General features: G+C 42.2%; 1 protein-coding gene across 1 annotated transcript in view; it reads left to right on the plus strand.

Annotated features, from left to right (window-relative positions):
- Window positions 1–769: 769 nt before the first annotated feature.
- LOC121549643 (heparan-sulfate 6-O-sulfotransferase 1-B-like) overlaps window positions 770–23,013 on the plus strand; it is a 78,936-nt gene continuing 56,692 nt past the window's right edge. Inside the window, exon 1 of the mRNA XM_041861429.1 lies at window positions 770–1,618. Coding sequence (XP_041717363.1) covers window positions 1,101–1,618 — 518 coding nt within the window. The 5' untranslated portion in view covers window positions 770–1,100. The remainder of the gene's footprint in view (window positions 1,619–23,013) is intronic.

Below are 23,013 nucleotides of genomic sequence, written 5' to 3' on the forward strand. Positions count from 1 at the left end.
TCAAAGTAAAAGTATAAATAATGTCAAATTCATATATTAAGCAAACTAGATGGCACAATTTTATATTTTTTATATATTTACAGATAACCAGGGGCACTCTCCAACACTCAGATATAATTTACAAATGTAGCATTTGTGTGTAGTGAGTTCGCCAGATCAGAGGCAGTAGAGATGACCAGGGATGTTCTCTTGATAAGTGCGTGAATTTGACACTTTTTCTATCCTGCTAAGCATTCAAAATGTAACGGGTACTTTTGGGTGTCAGAGAAAATGTATGGAGAAAAAAGTACAGTACATTATTTTCTTTAGGAATGTAGTGAAGTAAAAGTAAAAGTTGTTACAAATATAAATAGTAAAGTACAGATACCCCAAAAAACGACTTACTGTAAGTAGTACTTTAAAGTATTTTTACTTTAGTACTTTACACCACTGCTGTTTTCAACTGTAAAGTGTTTCACTGATATTAGACCTACAAATGCTTGTTTTTGTATGATAATAATTACATATTTTGACACAGAGCATTTAATTGTATCCTTAGGATAAATTAGTCTCGCATTATAAAACACATTGTAGATACCATACAGCCTAAAATATGTTGTTAATTCATCTCATAATTGTTCATCTAATAAATGTTTTGTAGACAAAGAATTCCACTGTGGGCGTTGTAATCCAAACCAATAACTAAATGTGTAGGCCTATCAGTAGCTTTTCCTTTCTTGCGTGTGTGCAAATGTGTGTTGAGAAGTGGGTGTCGCTGTGCATGCTGGTCCAAGAGCAACAGAACAACGGTGTAGAGAGTGAAGACACTTCGAACGCTGCTTACTTTGTTAAGAAGCGAACAGTTCTGCGCGAGCGGAGAGTGCTGTGACTATCCGTGTAGGGTTCAAAGACGATTTTGATCTGCAGTTTTGGATTTTGTCCAACTCGGATTGAGTTTTGCTCAGTGAAAGCTGGAGAGATACAATGTATCCATGCCCGAACTCTCGTTGCTTCGCGGTCCTCTGACGAGCTCAAACCCACTGTCTATGGAGGGACAAACGAAAAGCGCAACGCTCAGGTACCAAGTACCCCCATTTCGGTTATCTGGGAGATGGTAACAAATGAACGGCACTGGAGGGAACATGGTTGAGAGGACCAGCAAATTTTTGTTGATCGTCGTCGGATCCGTCTTCTTCATGCTGATTCTTTATCAGTACGTGGCTCCTGGGGTGATGAACTTCGCGTCTCCGCAGGGGTACCTCGCCGAGGACAACATGGATATTTTCCCCACTCCGGATCCCCATTATGTGAAAAAGTACTACTTCCCTGTCAGGTACTTGGAACGCATCGTTGATTTCGAGATCAAGGGTGAAGATGTGATAGTGTTTCTTCACATACAGAAAACTGGCGGAACCACTTTTGGCAGGCATCTGGTGCAAAATGTTAGACTAGAAGTCCCGTGTGATTGCAGACCAGGGCAGAAAAAGTGTACATGCTACCGTCCCAACAGAAAGGAGACCTGGCTGTTTTCGAGGTTCTCCACTGGCTGGAGTTGCGGGTTACATGCGGATTGGACCGAGCTCACAAACTGCGTTCCTGGAGTGCTCAACAAGAAGGAAAACAAATCGAAAAAACTGAGGTATGTGCGAAATGTTTTGACATTACATTTGCCTTTAATCTCCTCAGTTTTGCTTCTCTTACGGGCATTGTAACATAGTAGGCTATGTCGCAGTAGGCAAGGGACCCTATTTAATGGTATTCGTCCATGAGGCGTAAATTGAATTTTTACATATACATTTACGTCAATTAGCAGACGCTCTTATCCAGAGCGACTTACAAATTGTGAATGCCGAATATTAGAATAAAGAGCCACACATCCATAGCCTATGCTGTTGCCCCTCTCAACCCAGCAGGCGGGGTAAACATTATCTGCCCCTAACTGGGAAGTGAAAGTGGAAGATGACTGGTTTAACAACAGCTCTTGTAAACACCTATGGGGTGGATTCCTGTTCTGTTTTAAGTGGTTGCAATATCACACCAGGGTACATGTTCACATCGGGGTCCTCAGGAATAGAAAGTACGCTTTCACAATCACCTATGTTGACATGACCGGCTGCTTGACCAGGCATGCACATTATTTAGCCCACAAAACAATCAAACGATTATCTACGTCATGAATTCACTTGATGTCAAACCTTTGTTTTGCATAGAGTGCTGCAAAATAGCACAATACCATGAATTCACACACATGATGTTGACGTCTGGGTTTGGACCTCATGCTTCATAAATACCAGATTCCACCTCAGTGTTGAGAGATGTGTTGTACAGGCCTGCGTTGCATACTTTGCAGGGTTTTCTTTGAAGGCTTTGTTATTTGCACTCATCCAATGCTATTTTGACAACCGAGATCCTCTGTGGAATTCTTTCCATTAATTTGGGCAGTAGAAGGTTTCCCTAGTTGAGTCCGGGGCTCCATGGTATCGCACCATAGTAAACCAGGAGCTTAAAACTTGACAAGTTCTATCAATAGCATCATCATCAGCACTTCATTAAGTCCAGTCAGTGTGATGACATCGTACCGATTGCGGTCTTCTCCACATATTCAAGGTATATAGGCCTAGATGCAGTGTGCCACTCAACACTGGTCCAGGGCCATCTTTGTTTTACTCATACCCTTATCAGTTTTAATAGTCAGAGTCCCAGTGCTGGTTTTTATTGGCCTGATTAGAACCGAGTTCCACATTGGAGCTGAACATTTTACAAACAAATCATCATTACCATCAAATCATACAGTATTGTGGAAGTTAAACACATCTAGTATCCTGGTCAGTCCCCCCTTTGCCTTCAGAACAGCCTGTATTTTTCGGGCCATGGATTCTATGTTCAGATACACTGTGGCGTTCAAACGTTGCTCAGTTAGTATCAAGGGACGGCAGGTAGCAGGTAGCTTAGTGGGTAAGAGCGTTGTGCCAGTAACCGTAAGGTCGCTGGTTCTAATCCCAGAGCTGACTAGGTGAAAAATCTGTCGATGTGCCCTTAAGCAAGGCACTTAACCCTAATTGCTCATGTAAGTCGCTCTGGATAAGAGCGTCTGCTAAATGATTAAAATGTAAATTGTAAGGGACCTAATGTGTGCCAGGAAAACATTCCCCACACCATTACACCACTGCCACCAGCCTGTACCGTTGACACCAGGCAGGATGGGGCCATGGACTGATGCTGCTGATGCCAAATCCTGACTCTGCCATCAGCATGACGCAACAGGAAATGGGATTCGTGAGACCAGGCAATGTTTTTCCACTCCTTAATTGTCCAGTGTTGGTGATCGTGTGCCCACTGGAGACGCTGATAGGAGTGGAACCCGGTATGGTCGTCTGCTGCAATAGCCCATCCGTGACAAGGACCGACGAGTTGTGCATTACGAGTTGCCGTTCTGCGCCGTTATTTGCCTGTTTGTGGCCCGCCTGTTAGCTTGCACAATTCTTGCCATTCTCCTTCGACCTCTCTCATCAAATAACTGTAAGCTGTTTTCGCCCACAGGACTGCCACTGACTGGATGTTTTTTGATTGTTGCACCATTCTCGGTAAACCCTAGACACTAAGTGAAAAGCCCAGGAGGCCGGCCGTTTCTGAGATACTGGAACCGGCGTGCCTGGCACCGACGAGCATACCACGCTCAGTCACTTAGGTCACTCGTTTTGCCCATTCTAACGTTCAATCGAACAGTAACTGAATGCCTCAACGCCTGTCTGCCTGCCTTATATAGCAAACCACGACCACGTAACTCACTATCTGTAGGAGCGAAACATTTTCGTGAAAGGGGTGGTGTACCACTGTGTGTGTGTGTGTGTGTGTGTGTGTGTGTGTGTGTATATACATACATGCATACTTTGTAAATTATAGTGTGTATATGTACAGTACCAGTCAAAAGTCTGGACACCTACTCATTCAAGGGTTTCTTTATTTTTACTATTTTATACATTGTAGAATAATAGTGAAGACAAACTATGAAATAACACATGGAATTATATAGTAACCAAAAAAGTGTTAAACAAATCAAAATATATTTGATTTTCTTCAAATAGCCACCCTTTGCCCGTGTAGCTCAGTTGGTAGAGCATGGCGTTTGCAACGCCAGGGTTGTGGGTTCGATTCCCACGGGGGGCCAGTATGAAAAAAATAAAATATGTAGGCACTCACTAACTGTAAGTCGCTCTGGATAAGAGCGTCTGCTAAATGACTAAAATGTAAAATGTAATGACAGCTTTGCACACTCTTGGCATACTCTCAACCAGCTTCACCTGGAATTATTTTCCAACAGTATTGAAGGAGTTCCCACATATGCTTAGTACTTGTTGGCTGCTTTTCCTTCACTCTGCCGTCCGACTCATCCCAAACCATCTCAATTGGGTTGAGGTCGGGGATTGTGGAGGCCAGGTCATCTGATGCAGCACTCCATCACTCTCCTTCTTGGTAAAATAGCCCTTACACGGCCTGAAAGTGTGTTGGGTCATTTTCCTGTTGAAAAACAAATGATAGTCCCACTAAGCCCAAACCAGATGGGATGGCGTATCGCTGTGGTAGCCATGCTGGTTAAGTGTGCCTTGAATTCTAAATAAATCACAGACAGTGTCACCAGCAAAGCACCCCCACACCATAACATCACCTCCTCAATGCTTTACAGTGGCAACTACACATGTGGAGCTCATCCGTTCACCCACACCGCGTTTCACAGACACATTTCCACCGGTCTAATGTCCATTGCTCGTGTTTATTGGCCCAAGCAGGTCTCTTCTTATTATTGGTGTCCTTTAGTAGTGGTTTCTTTGCAGCAATTTGACCATGAAGGCCTGACTCACACAGTCCCCTCTGAACAGCTGATGTTGAGATGTGTCTGTGACTCGAACTCTGTGAAGCATTTATTTGGGCTGCAATTTCTGAGGCTGGTAACTCTAATGAACTTACCCTCTGTAGCAGAGGTAACTCTGGGTCTTCCATTCCTGTGGTGGTCCTCATGAGAGCCAGTTTCATCATAGCGCTTGATGGTTTTTGCGACTTACCTTGAAGAAACTTTCAAAGTTCTTGAAATGTTCCGTATTGACTGACCTTCATGTCTTAAAGTAATGATGGACTGTCGTTTCTCTTTGCTTATTTGAGCTGTTCTTGCCATAATATGGTATTTTACCAAAGAGGGCTATCTTCTGTATACCAACCCTACCTTGTCACAACACAACTGATTGGCTCAAACACATTAAGAAGGAAATAAATTCCAAACATTAACTTTTAAGAAGGCACACCTGTTAATTGAAATGCATTCCAGGTGACTACCTCATGAAGCTGGTTGAGAGAATGCCAAGAGTTTGCAAGCTGTCATCAAGGCAAAGGGTGGCTATTTTAAGAATCTGAAATATAAAATATATTTTGATTTGTTTAACACTTTCTTGGTTACTACATGATTCCATATGTGTTATTTCATAGTTTTGATGTCTTCACTATTATTCTACAATGTAAAGAATTGTAAAAATAAAGAAAAACCCTTGAATGGTAGTGTATGTGGACACCCCTTCAAATTAGTGGATTCGGCAATTTCAGCCACACCCGTTGCTGACGGGTGTATAAAATCGAGCACACAGCCATGCAATCGCCATAGACGAACATTGACAGTAGATTGGCCTTACTGAAGAGCTAAGTGACTTTCATTGTGGCACCATCATAGAATGCCACCTTTCCAACATGTCAGTTCGTCCAATTTCTGCCCAGCTAGAGCTGCCCCAGTCAACTGTAAGTGCTGTTATTGTGAAGTGGAAATGTCTAGGAGCAACAACGGCTCAGCTGCGAATTGGTAGGCCACAAAAGCTTAGAACGGGACCAGCTGAAAAGCGCATAGCACGTAAAAAATTGTCTGTCCTCGGTTTCAACACTTACTACCGAGTTCCAAACTGCCTCTGGAAGCAACATCAGCACAAAAACTGTTAGCCGGGAGCTTCATGAACTGGGTTTCCATGGCCGAGCAGCCGCACACAAGCCTAAGATCACCATGCGCAATGCCAAATGTCGGCTGAAGTGGTGTAAAGCTGGCTGCCGTTGGAGTCTGGAGCAGTGGAAACACGTTCTCTGGAGTGATGAATCACGCTTCACCATCTGTCAGTCTGACGGACAAATCTGGGTTTGGCTGATGCCAGGAGAACGCTACCTGCCCCAATGCTTAGTGCCAACTGTAAAGTTTTGTGGAGGAGGAATAATGGTCTGGGGCTGTTTTTCATGTTTCAGGCTCGGCCCCTTAGTTCCAGTGAAGGGAGATCTTAACGCTACAGCATACAATGACATTCCAGACGATTCTGTGCTTCCAACTTTGTGGCAACAGTTTGGGAAAGGCCCTTTCCTGTTTCAGCATGACAATGCCCCCGTGCACAAAGCGAGGTCCATACAGAAATGGTTTGTCAAGATCAGTGTGGAAGAATTTGACTGGCCTGCACAGAGCCCTGACCTCAACCCCATCGAACACCTTTGGGATGAATTGGAATGCCGACTGCGAGCCAGGCCTAATTGCCCAACATCCGTGCCAGACCTCAAACTAATGCTCTTGTGGCAGAATGGAAGCAAGTCCCCGCAGCAATGTTCCACCATCTAGTGGAAAGCCTTCCCAGAAGAGTGGAGGCTGTTATAGCAGCAAAGGGGGGACCAACTCCATATTAATACCCATGATTTTGGAATGAGATGATCGACGAGCAGGTGTCCACATACTTTTGGTCATGTAGTGTGTATATACACTACCGTTCAAAAGTTTGGGGTCACTTAGAAATGTCATTTTTATTCCAAAGAATATTAATTGTTTTTGTCCATTTTAAAATAACATCAAATTGATCAGAAATACAGTTTAGACATTGTTAATGTTGTAAATGGCTATTGTAGCTGGAAACGGCTGATTTTTAATGGAATATCTACATAGGCGTACAGAGGCCCATTATCAGCAACCATCAGTCCTGTGTTCCAATGGCACGTTGCGTTTGCTAATCCAAGTTTAAACACAACGTGAACAAGGACATTTCTAAGTGACCCCAAACTTTTGAACAGTAGTGTATGTATGCAATTTAGCCGGCGCTTTTATCCAATGCGACTTAGTGATGCACGCATACATTTTGTCAGTACAATTCATGGTTCTGTATATATACATACACAATAGGGTCATCTTTCAAAAGGCATGCCGCTTGAATGTTGCATACCTGGGATAATCCTTCTGTCAATCAAATGGGTTCAGTGAGTGTTAACATGGCCAGTGTTAGTTGTTCTGATTCAAGGTTTCCTGACATGTTGTCAAATATGTATGGCTGGTAAACAATAATGCATTTTGTTATTCTTAGACAAAGTTGTATTTTGTGATGGCAGACATGGCCAGCATCTGGGGTTGAATATACGGCTTTGCTGTTTTTTTTCTACATTCAGACATTAATACAGTGGGGGAAAAAAGTATTTAGTCAGCCACCAATTGTGCAAGTTCTCCCACTTAAAAAGATGAGAGAGGCCTGTAATTTTCATCATAGGTACACGTCAACTATGACAGACAAATTGAGATTTTATTTTCCAGAAAATCACATTGTAGGATTTTTAATGAATTTATTTGCAAATTATGGTGGAAAATAAGTATTTGGTCACCTACAAACAAGCAAGATTTCTGGCTCTCACAGACCTGTAACTTCTTCTTTAAGAGGCTCCTCTGTCCTCCACTCGTTACCCCTGTATTAATGGCACCTGTTTGAACTTGTTATCAGTATAAAAGACACCTGTCCACAACCTCAAACAGTCACACTCCAAACTCCACTATGGCCAAGACCAAAGAGCTGTCAAAGGACACCAGAAACAAAATTGTAGACCTGCACCAGGCTGGGAAGACTGAATCTGCAATAGGTAAGCAGCTTGGTTTGAAGAAATCAACTGTGGGAGCAATTATTAGGAAATGGAAGACATACAAGACCACTGATAATCTCCCTCGATCTGGGGCTCCACGCAAGATCTCACCCCGGGGGTCAAAATGATCACAAGAACGGTGAGCAAAAATCCCAGAACCACACGGGGGACCTAGTGAATGACCTGCAGAGAGCTGGGACCAAAGTAACAAAGCCTACCATCAGTAACACACTACGCCGCCAGGGACTCAAATCCTGCAGTGCCAGACGTGTCCCCCCTGCTTAAGCCAGTACATGTCCAGGCCCGTCTGAAGTTTGCTAGAGTGCATTTGGATGATCCAGAAGAGGATTGGGAGAATGTCAGATGAAACCAAAATAGAACTTTTTGGTAAAAACTCAACTCGTCGTGTTTGGAGGACAAAGAATGCTGAGTTGCATCCAAAGAACACCATACCTACTGTGAAGCATGGGGGTGGAAACATCATGCTTTGGGGCTGTTTTTCTGCAAAGGGACCAGGACGACTGATCCGTGTAAAGGAAAGAATGAATGGGGCCATGTATCGTGAGGTTTTGAGTGAAAACCTCCTTCCATCAGCAAGGGCATTGAAGATGAAACGTGGCTGGGTCTTTCAGCATGACAATGATCCCAATCACACCGCCCGGGCAACGAAGGAGTGGCTTCGTAAGAAGCATTTCAAGGTCCTGGAGTGGCCTAGCCAGTCTCCAGATCTCAACCCCATAGAAAATCTTTGGAGGGAGTTGAAAGTCCGTGTTGCCCAGCGACAGCCCCAAAACATCACTGCTCTAGAGGAGATCTGCATGGAGGAATGGGCCAAAATACCAGCAACAGTGTGTGAAAACCTTGTGAAGACTTACAGAAAACGTTTGACCTGTGTCATTGCCAACAAAGGGTATATAACAAAGTATTGAGAAACTTTTGTTATTGACCAAATACTTATTTTCCACCATAATTTGCAAATAAATTCATAAAAAATCCAAATATGTGATTTTCTGGAATTTTTTTCCTCATTTTGTCTGTCATAGTTGACGTGTACCTATGATGAAAATTACAGGCCTCTCTCATCTTTTTAATTGGGAGAACTTGCACAATTTGGTGGCTGACTAAATACTTTTTTCCCCCACTGTATGTGTGTATTTCAAAAATCTTTTGAGCTCTATTTCCTGGGGGTGTTTAATCCGCACAGTTGACCACTAATTGGCAGTGATTTGCCTCGTTCCCATATTTGAGCTCTGTATACCACTGGCTGTTGTCCTTCTATTCTCTGATGTGCCTGTATCACAGAAGCAGTTCGATAACTACTATATCCCTCCTTTTCCAAGCACCCTGAACAACAAAGCCATGGATTGTGAGGGGCCCAAAATACACAGAAAGAGCCCAATGGCCTACCATCACGGATGGTCCACCACAGGCTATACTGATGGAAATTGGGCATTTCATGGATGGTTATGTCCAATCACTGTGAGAGAAGGCGGTAGAGAAATGAGCTCAACTGGCCTAATGCTGTACACCGCTGGCTAAGCGCATCAATTATGTTCTGAAGTGCGGGTCTAATCTGGCTCTGCTGCCAGCAAGCCCCCTTAGTTTTTACAGATGTTTATCACAACCTGCAGCTCTGACTGATGGATCCATGTCAACAAGTAGCCCTACCACCCCCCTCTGTTTTTTAACAACGGATTGAATGCACCACATTTGAAAAATGTGATTACGGGCCTTTCCAGCAGCTCATATACATGACATGGCATCTATGTGATAATGAACGTGCTACATGCACAATAAATTGTGGTTCGACATGGACACGTATGATTATCTGTGTGGTAATGTGAAGTAAGCATGAGAATGACGTTTACTTCATCCTCATGAAGGGACTGCTCACAGCCAGGGAAAGATAGTTATGTGTTTGCAGATACATTCCAATGCAGAACCTCTGGAATTTTAATGTAATCAATAACTGATAAGAGCGAAGGCATCAATGTCATTTTAAATGATGTGTATTTGAAAGTAAAGACCAGTCCTCATCACGTCATACTGAGCATTCCAAACCTGTCTGTCCTTTGAGCACTAATAACCCTGGTTACCCTTTTTGCGGTTTTGAAAGTGGCTCCCGGAGTTGCAACTCAATATTAGGAAGGCGTCTGTTGTTATTTCCTGATAGTGGCTGGTTGAAAATACAATTTACAGAGGACTTTCTAATCAGCAGGTTTTGCATGGGTGGAGTTTTGTCTTGCCTGGTTACATCATCAAGCTGTATAGACCAGTAACAGCTCATTTTCAGGTTACATATCCCTCCTATTAGGCTCCTCCAATTAGGTCCCGCACTCAGACCACTCCCAGACAGTCCTAGAAAAATACTTGATTGTCAAAAAAAGCCTTTTTTGTTGCTTTTTTTGAAATTTTAATGGAAAACTATTACAATAAGGTACTTTATTGTTACCTAGAAATGATTTGATATTGAGAGAAAAAAAACAGCTGTATTGCACCTTCAAGACCTTGAATGTTGGAAATGCAAGAAAAGAAAGCAAGCCTGAGTGTTCTCACAGCCAAACCTCTGGGGAAAACAATTTTCAGAGTACTCAAATGAAATATCAAAAGTACTTCCCTCAAAAGTAATGGTGTCTTTTTCCCCGAAGTCAAGCTTCATCACTGTCATGGTGATAACAGCTGCAGTGAATGAGGGGTTGTGAGCCAACAAGTAGCTCAAACTAACTGATGCACAGGACCATCACCCTGTGTTTGTGTCATATAAGGATGTTCCTATCACCAATGTTCATCTCTTCCATATATTATGTTTTCCTAACGTCCTCGCTGCCTCAAGCAGAAATAGGCCCATTTCTAATCAGCTTGCATGATTGTAGAGTTGCTGAAGAATGAAGGCAGATTTTCCAAGGTCTGTCAACAACACTTGTGCTTGCGTCGGTTTATGTGGGCATGTGAACTTGGGCAGACAGTTTCTCTTACATTGTCTCTCACATTCTGTAATGTGTTTTGTCTGGAACAGCTGTCTGTATTGGTGTGGGACTGGGTCAGGAGAGTTCATATAGGCCTGATATGTGAATTACAGTATGTCCTTCCAAATGGATTCAACCGATTGTTCATTTCCTCCCTCCCCCCGCAGCACGAAAGATAAGTTCCTGGAAAACATTACAGACCTAGGACCAAGTTATTGTGTCACTACTCTACCAGAACACTTAAAATGATTGATTATTTGAGCACTAAACTGTTTGTATCCCTTGTCTATTTGGATTCCGCATGGGGAATTTGTCCTCCGTCTGTCTAAAACAGAAAACATACAGTTGAAGTCGGAAGTTTACATACACTTAGGTTGGAGTCATTAAAACTAGTTTTTCAACCACTCCACAAATGTCTTGTTAACAAACTATAGTTTTGGCAAGTCGGTTAGGACATCTACTTTGTGCATGACACAAGTAATTTTTCCAACAGTTGTTTACAGACAGATTATTTAACTTATAATTCACTGTATCACAATTCCAGTGGGTCAGAAGTTTACATACACTAAGTTGACTGTGCCTTTTAAACAGCTTGGAAAATTCCATAAAATGATGTCATGGCTTTAGAAGCTTCTGATAGGCTAATTGACATAATTTGAGTCAATTGGAGGTGTACCTGTGGATGTATTTCAAGGCCTACCTTCAAACTCAGTGCCTCTTTGCTTGACATCATGGGAAAATCAAAAGAAATCAGCCAAGACCTCAGAAAAAGAATTGTAGACCTCCACAAGTCTGGTTCATCCTTGGGAGCAATTCCCAAATGCCTGAAGGTACCATGTTGATCTGTACAAACAATAGTACGCAAGTATAAACACCATGGGACCACGCAGCCGTCATACCGCTCAGGAAGGAGACGCGTTCTGTCTCCTAGAGATGAACGTACTTTGGTGCGAAAAGTGCAAATCAATCCCAGAACATCAGCAAAGGACCTTGTGAACATGCTGGAGGAAACGGGTACAAAAGTATCGATAGCCACAATAAAACAAGTCCTATATCGACATAACCTGAAAGGCCGCTCAGCAAGGAAGAAGCAACTGCTCCAAAACCGACATAAAAAAGACAGACTACGGTTTGCAATTGCACATGGGGACAAAGATTGTAATTTTTGGAGAAATGTCCTCTGGTCTGATGAAACAAAAATAGAACTGTTTGGCCATAATGACCATCGTTATGTTTGGAGGAAAAAGGGGGACCTTGCAAGCCGAAGAACACCATCCCAACTGTGAAGCACGGGGGTGGCAGCATCATGCTGTGGGGGTGCTTTGCTACAGGAGGGACTGGTGCACTTCAAAAAATAGATGGCATCATGAGGAAGGAAAATTATGTGGATATATTGAAGCAACATCTCAAGACATCAGTCAGGAAGTTAAAGCTTGGTTGCAAATGGGTCTTCCAAATGGACAATGACCCCAAGCATACTTCCAAAGTTGTGGCAAAATGGCTTAAGGACAACAACGTCAAGGAATTGGAGTGGCCATCACAAAGCCCTGACCTCAATCCTATAGAACATTTGTGGGCAGAACTGAAAAAGCGTGTGCGAGCAAAGAGGCCTACAAACCTGACTCATTTACACCAGCTCTGTCAGGAGGAATGGGCCAAAATTCACCCAACTTATTGTGGAAAGCTTGTGGAAAGCTACCTGAAACGTTTGACCCAAGTTAAACAATTTTAAGGCAATGCTACCAAATACTAATTGAGTGTATGTAAATTCCCACTGGAAATGTGATGAAATAAATAAAAGCTGAAATAAATCATTCTCTCTACTATTATTCTGACATTTCACATTCTTAAAATAAAGTGGTGATACTAACTGACCTAAGACAGGGAATATTTACTAGGATTAAATGTCAGGAATTGTGAAAAACTGATTTTAAATGTATTTGGCTAAGGTGTATTTAAACTTCTGACTTCAACTGTACATTTTGAATATAGGTACAATTACTTTGTAGCCTTCTGTTTTTAAAAGTGTCAGTCTAGTCTCTTGTCATTCAGACAGATATCTAGAAATTGCAAGTCAATACCTCCAGTATTTCATTTTGTGCAGTTTCCCTACACTACCAGCACACTGAAGAGGATCAGTTTGCTGAAACATTTTTGCATATCTTGACTGCTCTGTGCATTTCCAAATTGGGCCTAATTATAATGAAATGAAAAAATGTAACAACGTAAACAAAACGTTCCTAATTTAAATTATTCACACATTTCGTTAATGCAACAACCAAAGACATTTCGCTAATGCGCTGGTATTCCTCCAAAAGACATGTCGTCTACTAGTCCAGCAGCCCAGACTGGCAGTCAACATTGGTGTTGAGTGTTACTAATCGAGATCTGCCACAATAGAAGCTCGCCTTCCGCACAGTGATGCCATTGTTCTAAATTTGCCACTGTAGCTTTTCTTGGAACTTAATGTGGTCTATTTTATCTATTAAAGGACACTGTATATCCCCTAGATCATATTATTAGTCAGTGGTTTTGGAGGATGTACCACACTTACCACCTCAAATGTATATTAGTTGGGGATCTAGAATAGACTATGATTGCTGGTGGGAATTTGGGTCCCATCCTCACAAGGGAATCTAATTGACTTCATCTTGTATTCATTATCATTAGGTGACAGATGTTTTAATTGATGCAAATATAAAGAGACACCCTAAACATTCTTCTTTGAATATAAATATTCTACCATCCTCTTAATAGAACAGGAATTCAGTAGCCTTTTATTCAAGATGGAGGACATTGTGAGCTACTAACTACTCAATATCACGCTTGGTGGGATAACGTGCTTGATGTATTAAAATATAGGATAGGTTGAGCAATGGGCTTGGGCTGATTTTTCAAAAGGGGTCAGGAGAGCACTGGGATGAGCAGATGTATAACCTGTCATCCTCCCCTGTAATCCTGTTGAAAGGTGTTCCTTAGCAGTAGTAATAGCATGTGATTTAGTGCATGGCTGTGGGACAGGGCCCGGCCGGCGTGTGTCGGGGTATGGGGGCCACGGCTAAGCTGCTAACTATCTGTGGAGACAAATGAAAAGCCAAACCCTCTCTGGCTGGCTTTCCCTTTCGGTGTGATAGAGAGCGGCTGGTTTAGCCTGACCGTTTGAGAGATTTTATGAGTAATTTGTTTACCCTGGGAACCTGACCCCGAGCGTTTTATCCTAACCCTGTAGTGCATGTAGATAACAATTTCCCATCTCTGGCTCTTTTCTTTACCCACGCTGTTCTGCTAACCAGAAAGTGAAGTGCTTTTCTAGATTATGGGTACGATAGCTGCTGTTTATTCCAAAGATACACAGTGGTGGTCAGTCTGTGGGCTTCTGACTCTGGTAGAATATATACTGTAGGATAGATGGGGCATTTAGCTGACTTGAATCAATTCCCCAGGCCATTTGTCAGACTATCTGCATTAGCCTGCATCCACAAGGGTGGCTACTCCAGCCTCACATTCCAACTAATTGTGGGAGTCTTATTCCCTTTCACTGCCACCCAATCCCCTTTGGCAACAGTGCATGAACTGTTCCGCCAAGTACTGCCTGCCCACTATAACACCATTAGCTTTGAGAAGAAACTGCTTAAAGTTGCTAAAAAAAGGAGCAGTGAGGAGTGGGAGGTTGGCTTAATTGAAGTAAATTATTGAAGAGGCCCATTTCACCACTGCCAGTTAGCAGAAGAAGGTCAGCCTCATGCTATTTGAGGTCTGACTTTCTGGATTGAATGTAGCTGTTCCTTGTTCTTCTGTCTCTGAGCAGAGTGGAGAGAGGGGTCTGTGCCATGGCATCATGACAGTCTATTTCAAGCGTATATTTGATTCGTGTCATCGTGTATGGGAGAGTGCGGGTCTCCTTGCCGAGCATCTGTTGCCAAATCTTATTTTAGTGAGTTTAGTCGGGCAGCAGGTAGCCTAGAAGTTAGAGCATTGGGCCATTTACCGAAAGGTCGTTAGTTCGAATCCCTGAGCCGACAAGGTGAAAAATCTGTTGATATGCCCTAGAGCACGGCACTTAACCTTAAGTGCTCCAGGGTCGCCGTTGATAATGGCTGACCCTGGCTGTGACCCCACTCTCCTAGCGTGTCTCGGGGAGTTTGGATATGCTAAAAACGCATTTCCAATTCACGCATGCTTATTAATACACACTTGTACATGTGTGAAATAAGACATATATGCACCCACCAAATTATTATTATTATTATTATTATTATTATTATTATTATTATTAGTCAGTCGAGCAAGCTAATACGGTCATTGGCGCAGCTGAAGGTTTGGCTTCAGAATGGAAGTGCAGATGGAAATGGAATCTACAATGGGATTTCATATCGGATAGCGCAATTTGTGCCCTATCTGTGTGCAGTCAATATGTCTGCAATAGTTTTTAGCATTACATCTCGTCTCACGATAACCTGATAGCCAGTTGACAGGCTCTTGTCTGGTCACCTGAGATGGGCTGCTTCCCTCGTCGAGTCAGTCTGACCTGACTTTTAGGCAATCCCAAGGCAAAGCCATGGCTTTCTGAGCCAGCATCCTATCAGATCAGTGGGATTAAAGACCGTCGGCACCAAAGAAGGCTTTGCGGCTATGCAAATCCTTCAATGTGTTTGCCTCGGCAAGGATTGTACGGTGTACATTGTTCTATTACTATGTACATGTAGGCCTATGCTATATACAAGACAAGTTAGTATTTTCTTATTTTTGTCAGTAGATACAGTACATGCCTGAGGGGGAGGAGGATTTATTTTGAATATATAGTTTGGGAATATTGCAGCATAAGCGCTGCACTAATAATATTTTTTTTGCATGAAAAGACACTGGGCTTAGATACACCTGTTTGACTTGATCCTTTAAACAAATCTTTCGATACTTGTGGTGATCTGATTTAGAAACATTTGACTTGTTAGCTTAGGTAGGGCTGGCACAATTACTGTATAACCGTTTAACCGACAGTTATGGATGAATGATAGAATGAATAGAACGGGAGAATGTTCATTCAAATTGTTAACTGATGTGGCTCATGCAATGAAATGTATTTTTTTGTAACGTCAGTTGCGTTGAATCAACAAATCATCACAGCACATATTTTAGCACATATTTTACTTCCTGCTTTGCTCCTATGGGTACACTAGCAATGGCTGCCAGTCCACCCATTATGCCATCATTGACTTGAATGGGGATGCCCATTCTATTCATTATATTTCTATGGCAGCACATGCAGTCAGGGTCGGAGGAGAAAATGTGGGTTTACGGTTGGCCATAATTCCATGACCGTCACAGCCCTAAGCGCGGGCGTCTCAAGTCGGGCTATAATGCATTATGTCGCTTAGCTCACAGACTCGAGGCTTTCTTAACATGGTTCATAATAAACTGTCACTAGAAGGTCAAGGGCAATAAATGTGCCATACGCTAGAGTAATTACAGTTAACCCACATAACAATGTAACAATCTATATAGAAAGAGCATGCCGTTGCGTGAATGACCCAGCCATAGAAATGTATTCTATTTTCTGTGGACCCAGTTATCATTCTTGAGGCTACTTGTTTGATTTTTTTTGCAAAGCTTAAGGTGTTAAGTAACTGGACTTTACATTGACACTGTAACTACAATGTTGTTACCCTGTAAAAACGCTACTGTAATGTACCGTTACCATGAAATGCCCCAGAAAATGCAGCTGGATATCGACCTCTGTGACTAAAACCTGTGAAAACACCAGGGAGAAACCGCTGCATGACGACACACGTCGCTAAAGGGAAATATTTGATTAATCCCCACCTTATTTGTTCGCTGACTAGACCGGAGAAAAGCAAGCAGCATTGACTTTCCCCAGGCCACTGCGCAATCAAGTACATTTTCCCTTCTATTTAGATGTATCAATTGCAGGTATACAGTGGGGAAAAAAAGTATTTAGTCAGCCACCAATTGTGCAAGTTCTCCCACTTAAAAAGATGAGAGAGGCCTGTAATTTTTCTTCTTCTTTAACTTCTTCTTTAAGAGGCTCCTCTGTCCTCCACTCGTTACCTGTATTAATGGCACCTGTTTGAACTTGTTATCAGTATAAAAGACACCTGTCCACAACCTCAAACAGTCACACTCCAAACTCCACTATGGCCAAGACCAAAGAGCTGTCAAAGGACACCGGAAACAAAATTGTAGACCTGCACCAGGCTGGGAAGACTGAATCTGCAATAGGTAAGCAGCTTGGTTTGAAGAAATCAACTGTGGGAGCAATTATTAGGAAATGGAAGACATACAAGACCACTGATAATCTCCCTCGATCTGGGGCTCCACGCAAGATCTCACCCCGTGGGGTCAAAAATGATCACAAGAACGGTGAGCAAAAATCCCAGAACCACACGGGGGGGACCTAGTGAATGACCTGCAGAGAGCTGGGACCAAAGTAACAAAGCCTACCATCAGTAACACACTACGCCGCCAGGGACTCAAATCCTGCTTAAGCCAGTACCTGCATGTCCAGGCCCGTCTGAAGTTTGCTAGAGTGCATTTGGATGATCCAGAAGAGGATTGGGAAAATGTCATATGGTCAGATGAAACCAAAATAGAACTTTTTGGTAAAAACTCAACTCGTCGTGTTTGGAGGACAAAGAATGCTGAGTTGCATCCAAAGAACACCATACCTACTGTGAAGCATGGGGGTGGAAACATCATGCTTTGGGGCTGTTTTTCTGCAAAGGGACCAGGATGACTGATCCGTGTAAAGGAAAGAATGAATGGGGCCATGTATCGTGAGATTTTGAGTGAAAACCTCCTTCCATCAGCAAGGGCATTGAAGATGAAACGTGACTGGGTCTTTCAGCATGACGATGATCCCAAACACACCGCCTGGGCAACGAAGGAGTGGCTTCGTAAGAAGCATTTCAAGGTCCTGGAGTGGCCTAGCCAGTCTCCAGATCTCAACCCCATAGAAAATCTTTGGAGGGAGTTGAAAGTCCGTGTTGCCCAGCGACAGCCCCAAAACATCACTGCTCTAGAGGAGATCTGCATGGAGGAATGGGCCAAAATACCAGCAACAGTGTGTGAAAACCTGTGTCATTGCCAACAAAGGGTATATAACAAAGTATTGAGAAACTTTTGTTATTGACCAAATACTTATTTTCCACCATAATTTGCAAATAAATTCATTAAAAATCCTACAATGTGATTTTCTGGATTTTTTTTCTCTCATTTTGTCTGTCATAGTTGACGTGTACCTATGATGAAAATTACAGGCCTCTCTCATCTTTTTAAGTGGGAGAACTTGCACAATTGGTGGCTGACTAAATACTTTTTTCCCCACTGTACCTGATTCAAGTGGAGCAATTTGAAGGCTTAAGAGCTCTTTCATGGCCAAGGTTATCATTTTCTGTCGACTATTGACTGATTCAACCCAATTGAATCTCCTTGATGTTGAGGGGAAAATGGCATCCAAAAAAGCCTCAGTAATTTTAGCCTCCTGAAAGGCTTGACGCGTCTATGATTGACAGCTCATGGAAAATGTTGCCTCATCATGACATCACCACATTCAACACTGCCATTTGTCACATGCTTCGTATGCAACAGGTGTAGACTAACAGTGAAATGCTTACGGTCCTTCCCAACAATGCAGAGAGAGAAAAAAACAAAATTAATAGAAAAACAATAACACAAGGAATAAATACACAATGAGTAACGATAACTTGGCTATTTACACGGGGAACCAGTAATGAGTCGATGTGCAGGGGAATGAGGTAATTGAGGTAGATATGTACAGTTGAAGTCGGAAGTTTACATATTCTTAGGTTGGAGTCATTAAAACTAGTTTTTCAACCACTCCACAAATTTCTTGTTAACAAACTATAGTTTTGGCAAGTCGGTTAGGACATCTACTTTGTGCATGACACAAGTAATTTTTTTTCCAACAGTTGTTTACAGACAGATTATTTAACTTATAATTCACTGTATCACAATTTCAGTGGGTCAGAAGTTTACATACACCAAGTTGACTGTGCCTTTAAACTGCTTGGAAAATTCCATAAAATGATGTCATGGCTTTAGAAGCTTCTGATAGGCTAATTTACATAATTTGAGTCAATTGGAGGTGTACCTGTGGATGTATTTCAAGGCCTACCTTCAAACTCAGTGCCTCTTTGCTTGACATCATGGGAAAATCAAAAGAAATCAGCCAAGACCTCGGAAAAAGAATTGTAGACCTCCACAAGTCTGGTTCATCCTTGGGAGCAATTTCCAAATGCCTGAAGGTACCACGTTGATCTGTACAAACAATAGTACGCAAGTATAAACACCATGGGACCACGCTGCCGTCATACCGCTCAGGAAGGAGACGCGTTCTGTCTCCTAGAGATGAACTTACTTTGGTGCGAAAAGTGCAAATCAATCCTAGAACAACAGCAAAGGACCTTGTGAAGATGCTGGAGGAAACTGGTACAAAAGTATCTATATCCACAGTAAAACGAGTCCTATATCGACATAACCTGAAAGGCCGCTCAGCAAGGAAGAAGCCACTGCTCCAGAACCGCCATAAAAATGCCAGACTACGGTTTGCAACTGCACATGGGGCCAAAGATCATACTTTTTGGAGAAATGTCCTCTGGTCTGATGAAACAAAAATAGAACAGTTTGGCTAAAATGACCATTGTTATGTTTGGAGGAAAAGGGGGGGGGGCTTGCTAGCCAAAGAACACCATCCCAACTGTGAAGCACGGGGGTGGGAGCATCATGCTGTGGGGGTGCTTTGCTGCAGGAGGGACTGGTGCACTTCACAAAATAGATGGCATCATGAGGAAGGAAAATTATGTGGAAATATTGAAGCAACATCTCAAGACATCAGTCAAAGTTAAAGCTTGGTTGCAAATTGGTCTTCCTAATGGACAATGACCCCAAGCATACTTCCAAAGTTGTGGCAAAATGGCTTAAGGACAACAAAGTCAAGGTATTGGAGTGGCCATCACAAAGCCCTGACCTCCATCCTATAGAAAATGTGTGGGCAGAACTGAAAAAGTGTGTGCGAGCAAGGAGGCCTACAAACCTGACTCAGTTACACTAGCTCTCAGGAGGAATGGGCCAAAATTCACCCAACTTATTGTGGGAAGCTTGTGGAAGGCTACACAAAACGTTTCACCAAAGTTAAACAATTTAAAGGCAATGCTACCAAATTCTTATTGAGTGTATGTAAACTTCTGACCCACTGGGAATGTGCTGAAATAAATCATTCTCTCTACTATTATTCTGACATTTCACATTCTTCAAATAAAGTGGTGATCCTAACTGACCTAAGACGGGGAATTTTTACTAGGATTAAATGTCAGGAATTGTGAAAAACTGATTTTAAATGTATTTGGCTAAGGTGTATGTAAACTTCCTACTTCAACTGTACATATAGGTAGGGATAAAGTGACACGGCAACAGGAAAGATAATAAACAAGTAGCTGCAATGTATAAACTCACTAACTAGGTCGCTCTGGATAACAGCGTCTGCTAAATGACTCAAATGTAAAATGTAAAATGTAAAATGTAAATGTAATGTGATGAGTCAAAAGAGTTGGTACAAAAAGGGTCAATGCAGAGTCCGGGTAGGTATTGGTTAACTATTTAACTAACTATTTAGCAGTCCTATGGCTTGGGGGTACAAGCTGGAGCTGTACACAAGATATCATCCAGGATTGGCCATTTTATCAGAGCAACATGTCAGCTAGCCTTTGGAAAATGTAATTCTCAATGGCGTTTTTGCTTAATGAACTTGACCTTGGTGGGGTTTCTTCTTCAAAAGATTTGAACCAGGCCTTGATGGAGGAGTGGCTTTCTATCTTCTGTCACACGCCGGCTAACGTGTGTGTAGAAAATGGCACCCGGTAGTCATTTATAGTAAAAAGATGTGGTAAATGGGACATCTTCTGTGTTCACCAAATCGATTCTCCCGACATGGGACAAATTACAATGAGATGACTGATTACCCGGAAAATGTTATTTTAATTAGGAATTGGTGGCCTTAATGTATGACTATTAGTGCTGCACGATGTATCGTTTCAGCATCAACATTACGATGTATGCATCCGCAATAGTCACATCGCAGAACGTGCGGTTTAGTAAGGTAAACATAAATCAGTCTACAATATATATATTTTTAATGTTAAACTAGCATTATATCTGTCTGATATAACGTCATTTACTCCGATTTATGGGTTATTGGATACACAGTTTATTATTTTAAACACGGAGTTGGTTGCTGTACGTGGTTGCCATGCGGGCTCTGCTTGCGCGTGACGAAATGATGAGCGAGGAACAGGCAAAAAAAGACCGAAATTGAGAATTTGGTTGCAAAAACAAATGCATCGTCAATTATATGGAAATATTTTGGCTACAGACAGGATGATGTTGACCAAAAACAGGTACTTTGTCGAGAGTGCCTTGCAATTGTTGCCACAACACGGGGCAACACGACCAATTTGTTCGATCATTTAAGGCGGCACCACAAATCTTCGTATGACGAGTGCAAAGCATCTCAATGCCCTCCAAAGCAAAAATCTATTTTGGATGCCTTTGCCAGTATTACACCATACGAGAAAGGTTCCAAACGGCAGAGAGAAATCACAGATTCAATAACATTTCACGTCGCCAAAGACATGGTACCAATTAACAAGGTTACCAAAGAGGGTTTTAAAAACATGATCCGGTCGCTTGACAAGCGGTATGTAATGCCATCACGCAACTATTTTTCTCAAGTTGCCATCCCAGAGTTGTACGAGAAATGCAAGGCACAAGTTGAAACAGAGCTGTCACAAGTGGAATATTATACAGCAACAACGGACTTGTGGTCCAGCCGGACAACGGAGCTCTACATAAGTCTGACCGTACACTTTTATTAATGAGGACTTCCACCTGAAAAGTTGCTGTTTGCAAACTGGATTTTTTCCCAGAGGATCATACATACATCCTGTATTTTTTCATATCGCAATATAGATCGCAGAAAAACAAAATATCGCAATGTCAGTTATTTCCAATATCGTGCAACCCTAATGACTATGAAGAATAGCGTCGGAGTGATCATCGCATGGTTTTGGTGTGCGTGTGTTCATGAGGTTATGAAAGTGAAAATAAGAGCACTGGTTCTGAAGCTTTCGCTCTACTCTCTTCCCCATCTTTCTTCTGTCACCTAAACTGGAATGAAGTGGTCTCAGATGGTTCAGTCTAATAATAGATAAGAGACCTATTACATCAATCTGAGGTAATCTGTCTCTTCCAACTCCTCTGGAAGGGTAAAGTCCTCAGAGGCCACCTCTGAATCACATAAACGCTATCTCTCAGTGAGGAATTGAGCAAATCCTAGCAGGATGTCAAGGGAACTGGGGGTGTTTCTAAAGAACCACATCCCAAAACCGAAAGAGGAGCCATTTATGAGCAACAACACATGAATAGACGCTAGAAGGCAGCTAAATCCAAACTGTTTCAACTCTCAGTACCTTTTTCTTAGTTTCTCTAAAATGGATGAAATAAATGCTGAGGAAACTGAATAAGCTAACTGTGAGAGGGAAACCGCTATTTTATGAAACTAATGATATTTTTCATTTAGAACACAACTTAAAAAGCCTCTCTCCACCTAGTGTCAGAGCAGCATCCCTCTTCCTCATGAGACTCTACATGGATCTAGTGGCCTTAGTATCCACCCAATGTGATATATATTTTTATCCATCTCACTGATATGATGGCCTTCTCATCATTTTCCCGCCATAGTTCTAGTAATGTTATGGTCATACGACTCGATGTGAATGAGAAGGGGACAGGGAGAGGCAAGGAGAAAATGCCTGTAGTGACGTATTGCCCCTGCAGTGTTCGAGAACTCAAGATGATATGCTGCGGAGAGAGGGAGAGAGAGAGAGAGAGAGAGAGAGAGAGAGAGGGAGGGAGAAGCCAGGGACAGTTGCTGCAGTGTTATGGCAGGTTGTGAGAAGGTTACACATTTGGCTTGTAATGGTTCTATATTCTCCATTTTGGTTTATAATGGTTCTATATTCTCCATTTTGGTTTATAATGGTTCTATATTCTCCATTTAGGTTTGTAATGGTTCTAGATTCTCCATTTTGGTTTGTAATGGTTCTAGGTTCTCCATTTTGGTTTGTAATGG

The sequence above is a fragment of the Coregonus clupeaformis genome, chromosome 34 (assembly GCF_020615455.1).
Source record: "Coregonus clupeaformis isolate EN_2021a chromosome 34, ASM2061545v1, whole genome shotgun sequence".
Classification (NCBI taxonomy): Eukaryota; Metazoa; Chordata; class Actinopteri; order Salmoniformes; family Salmonidae; genus Coregonus; species Coregonus clupeaformis.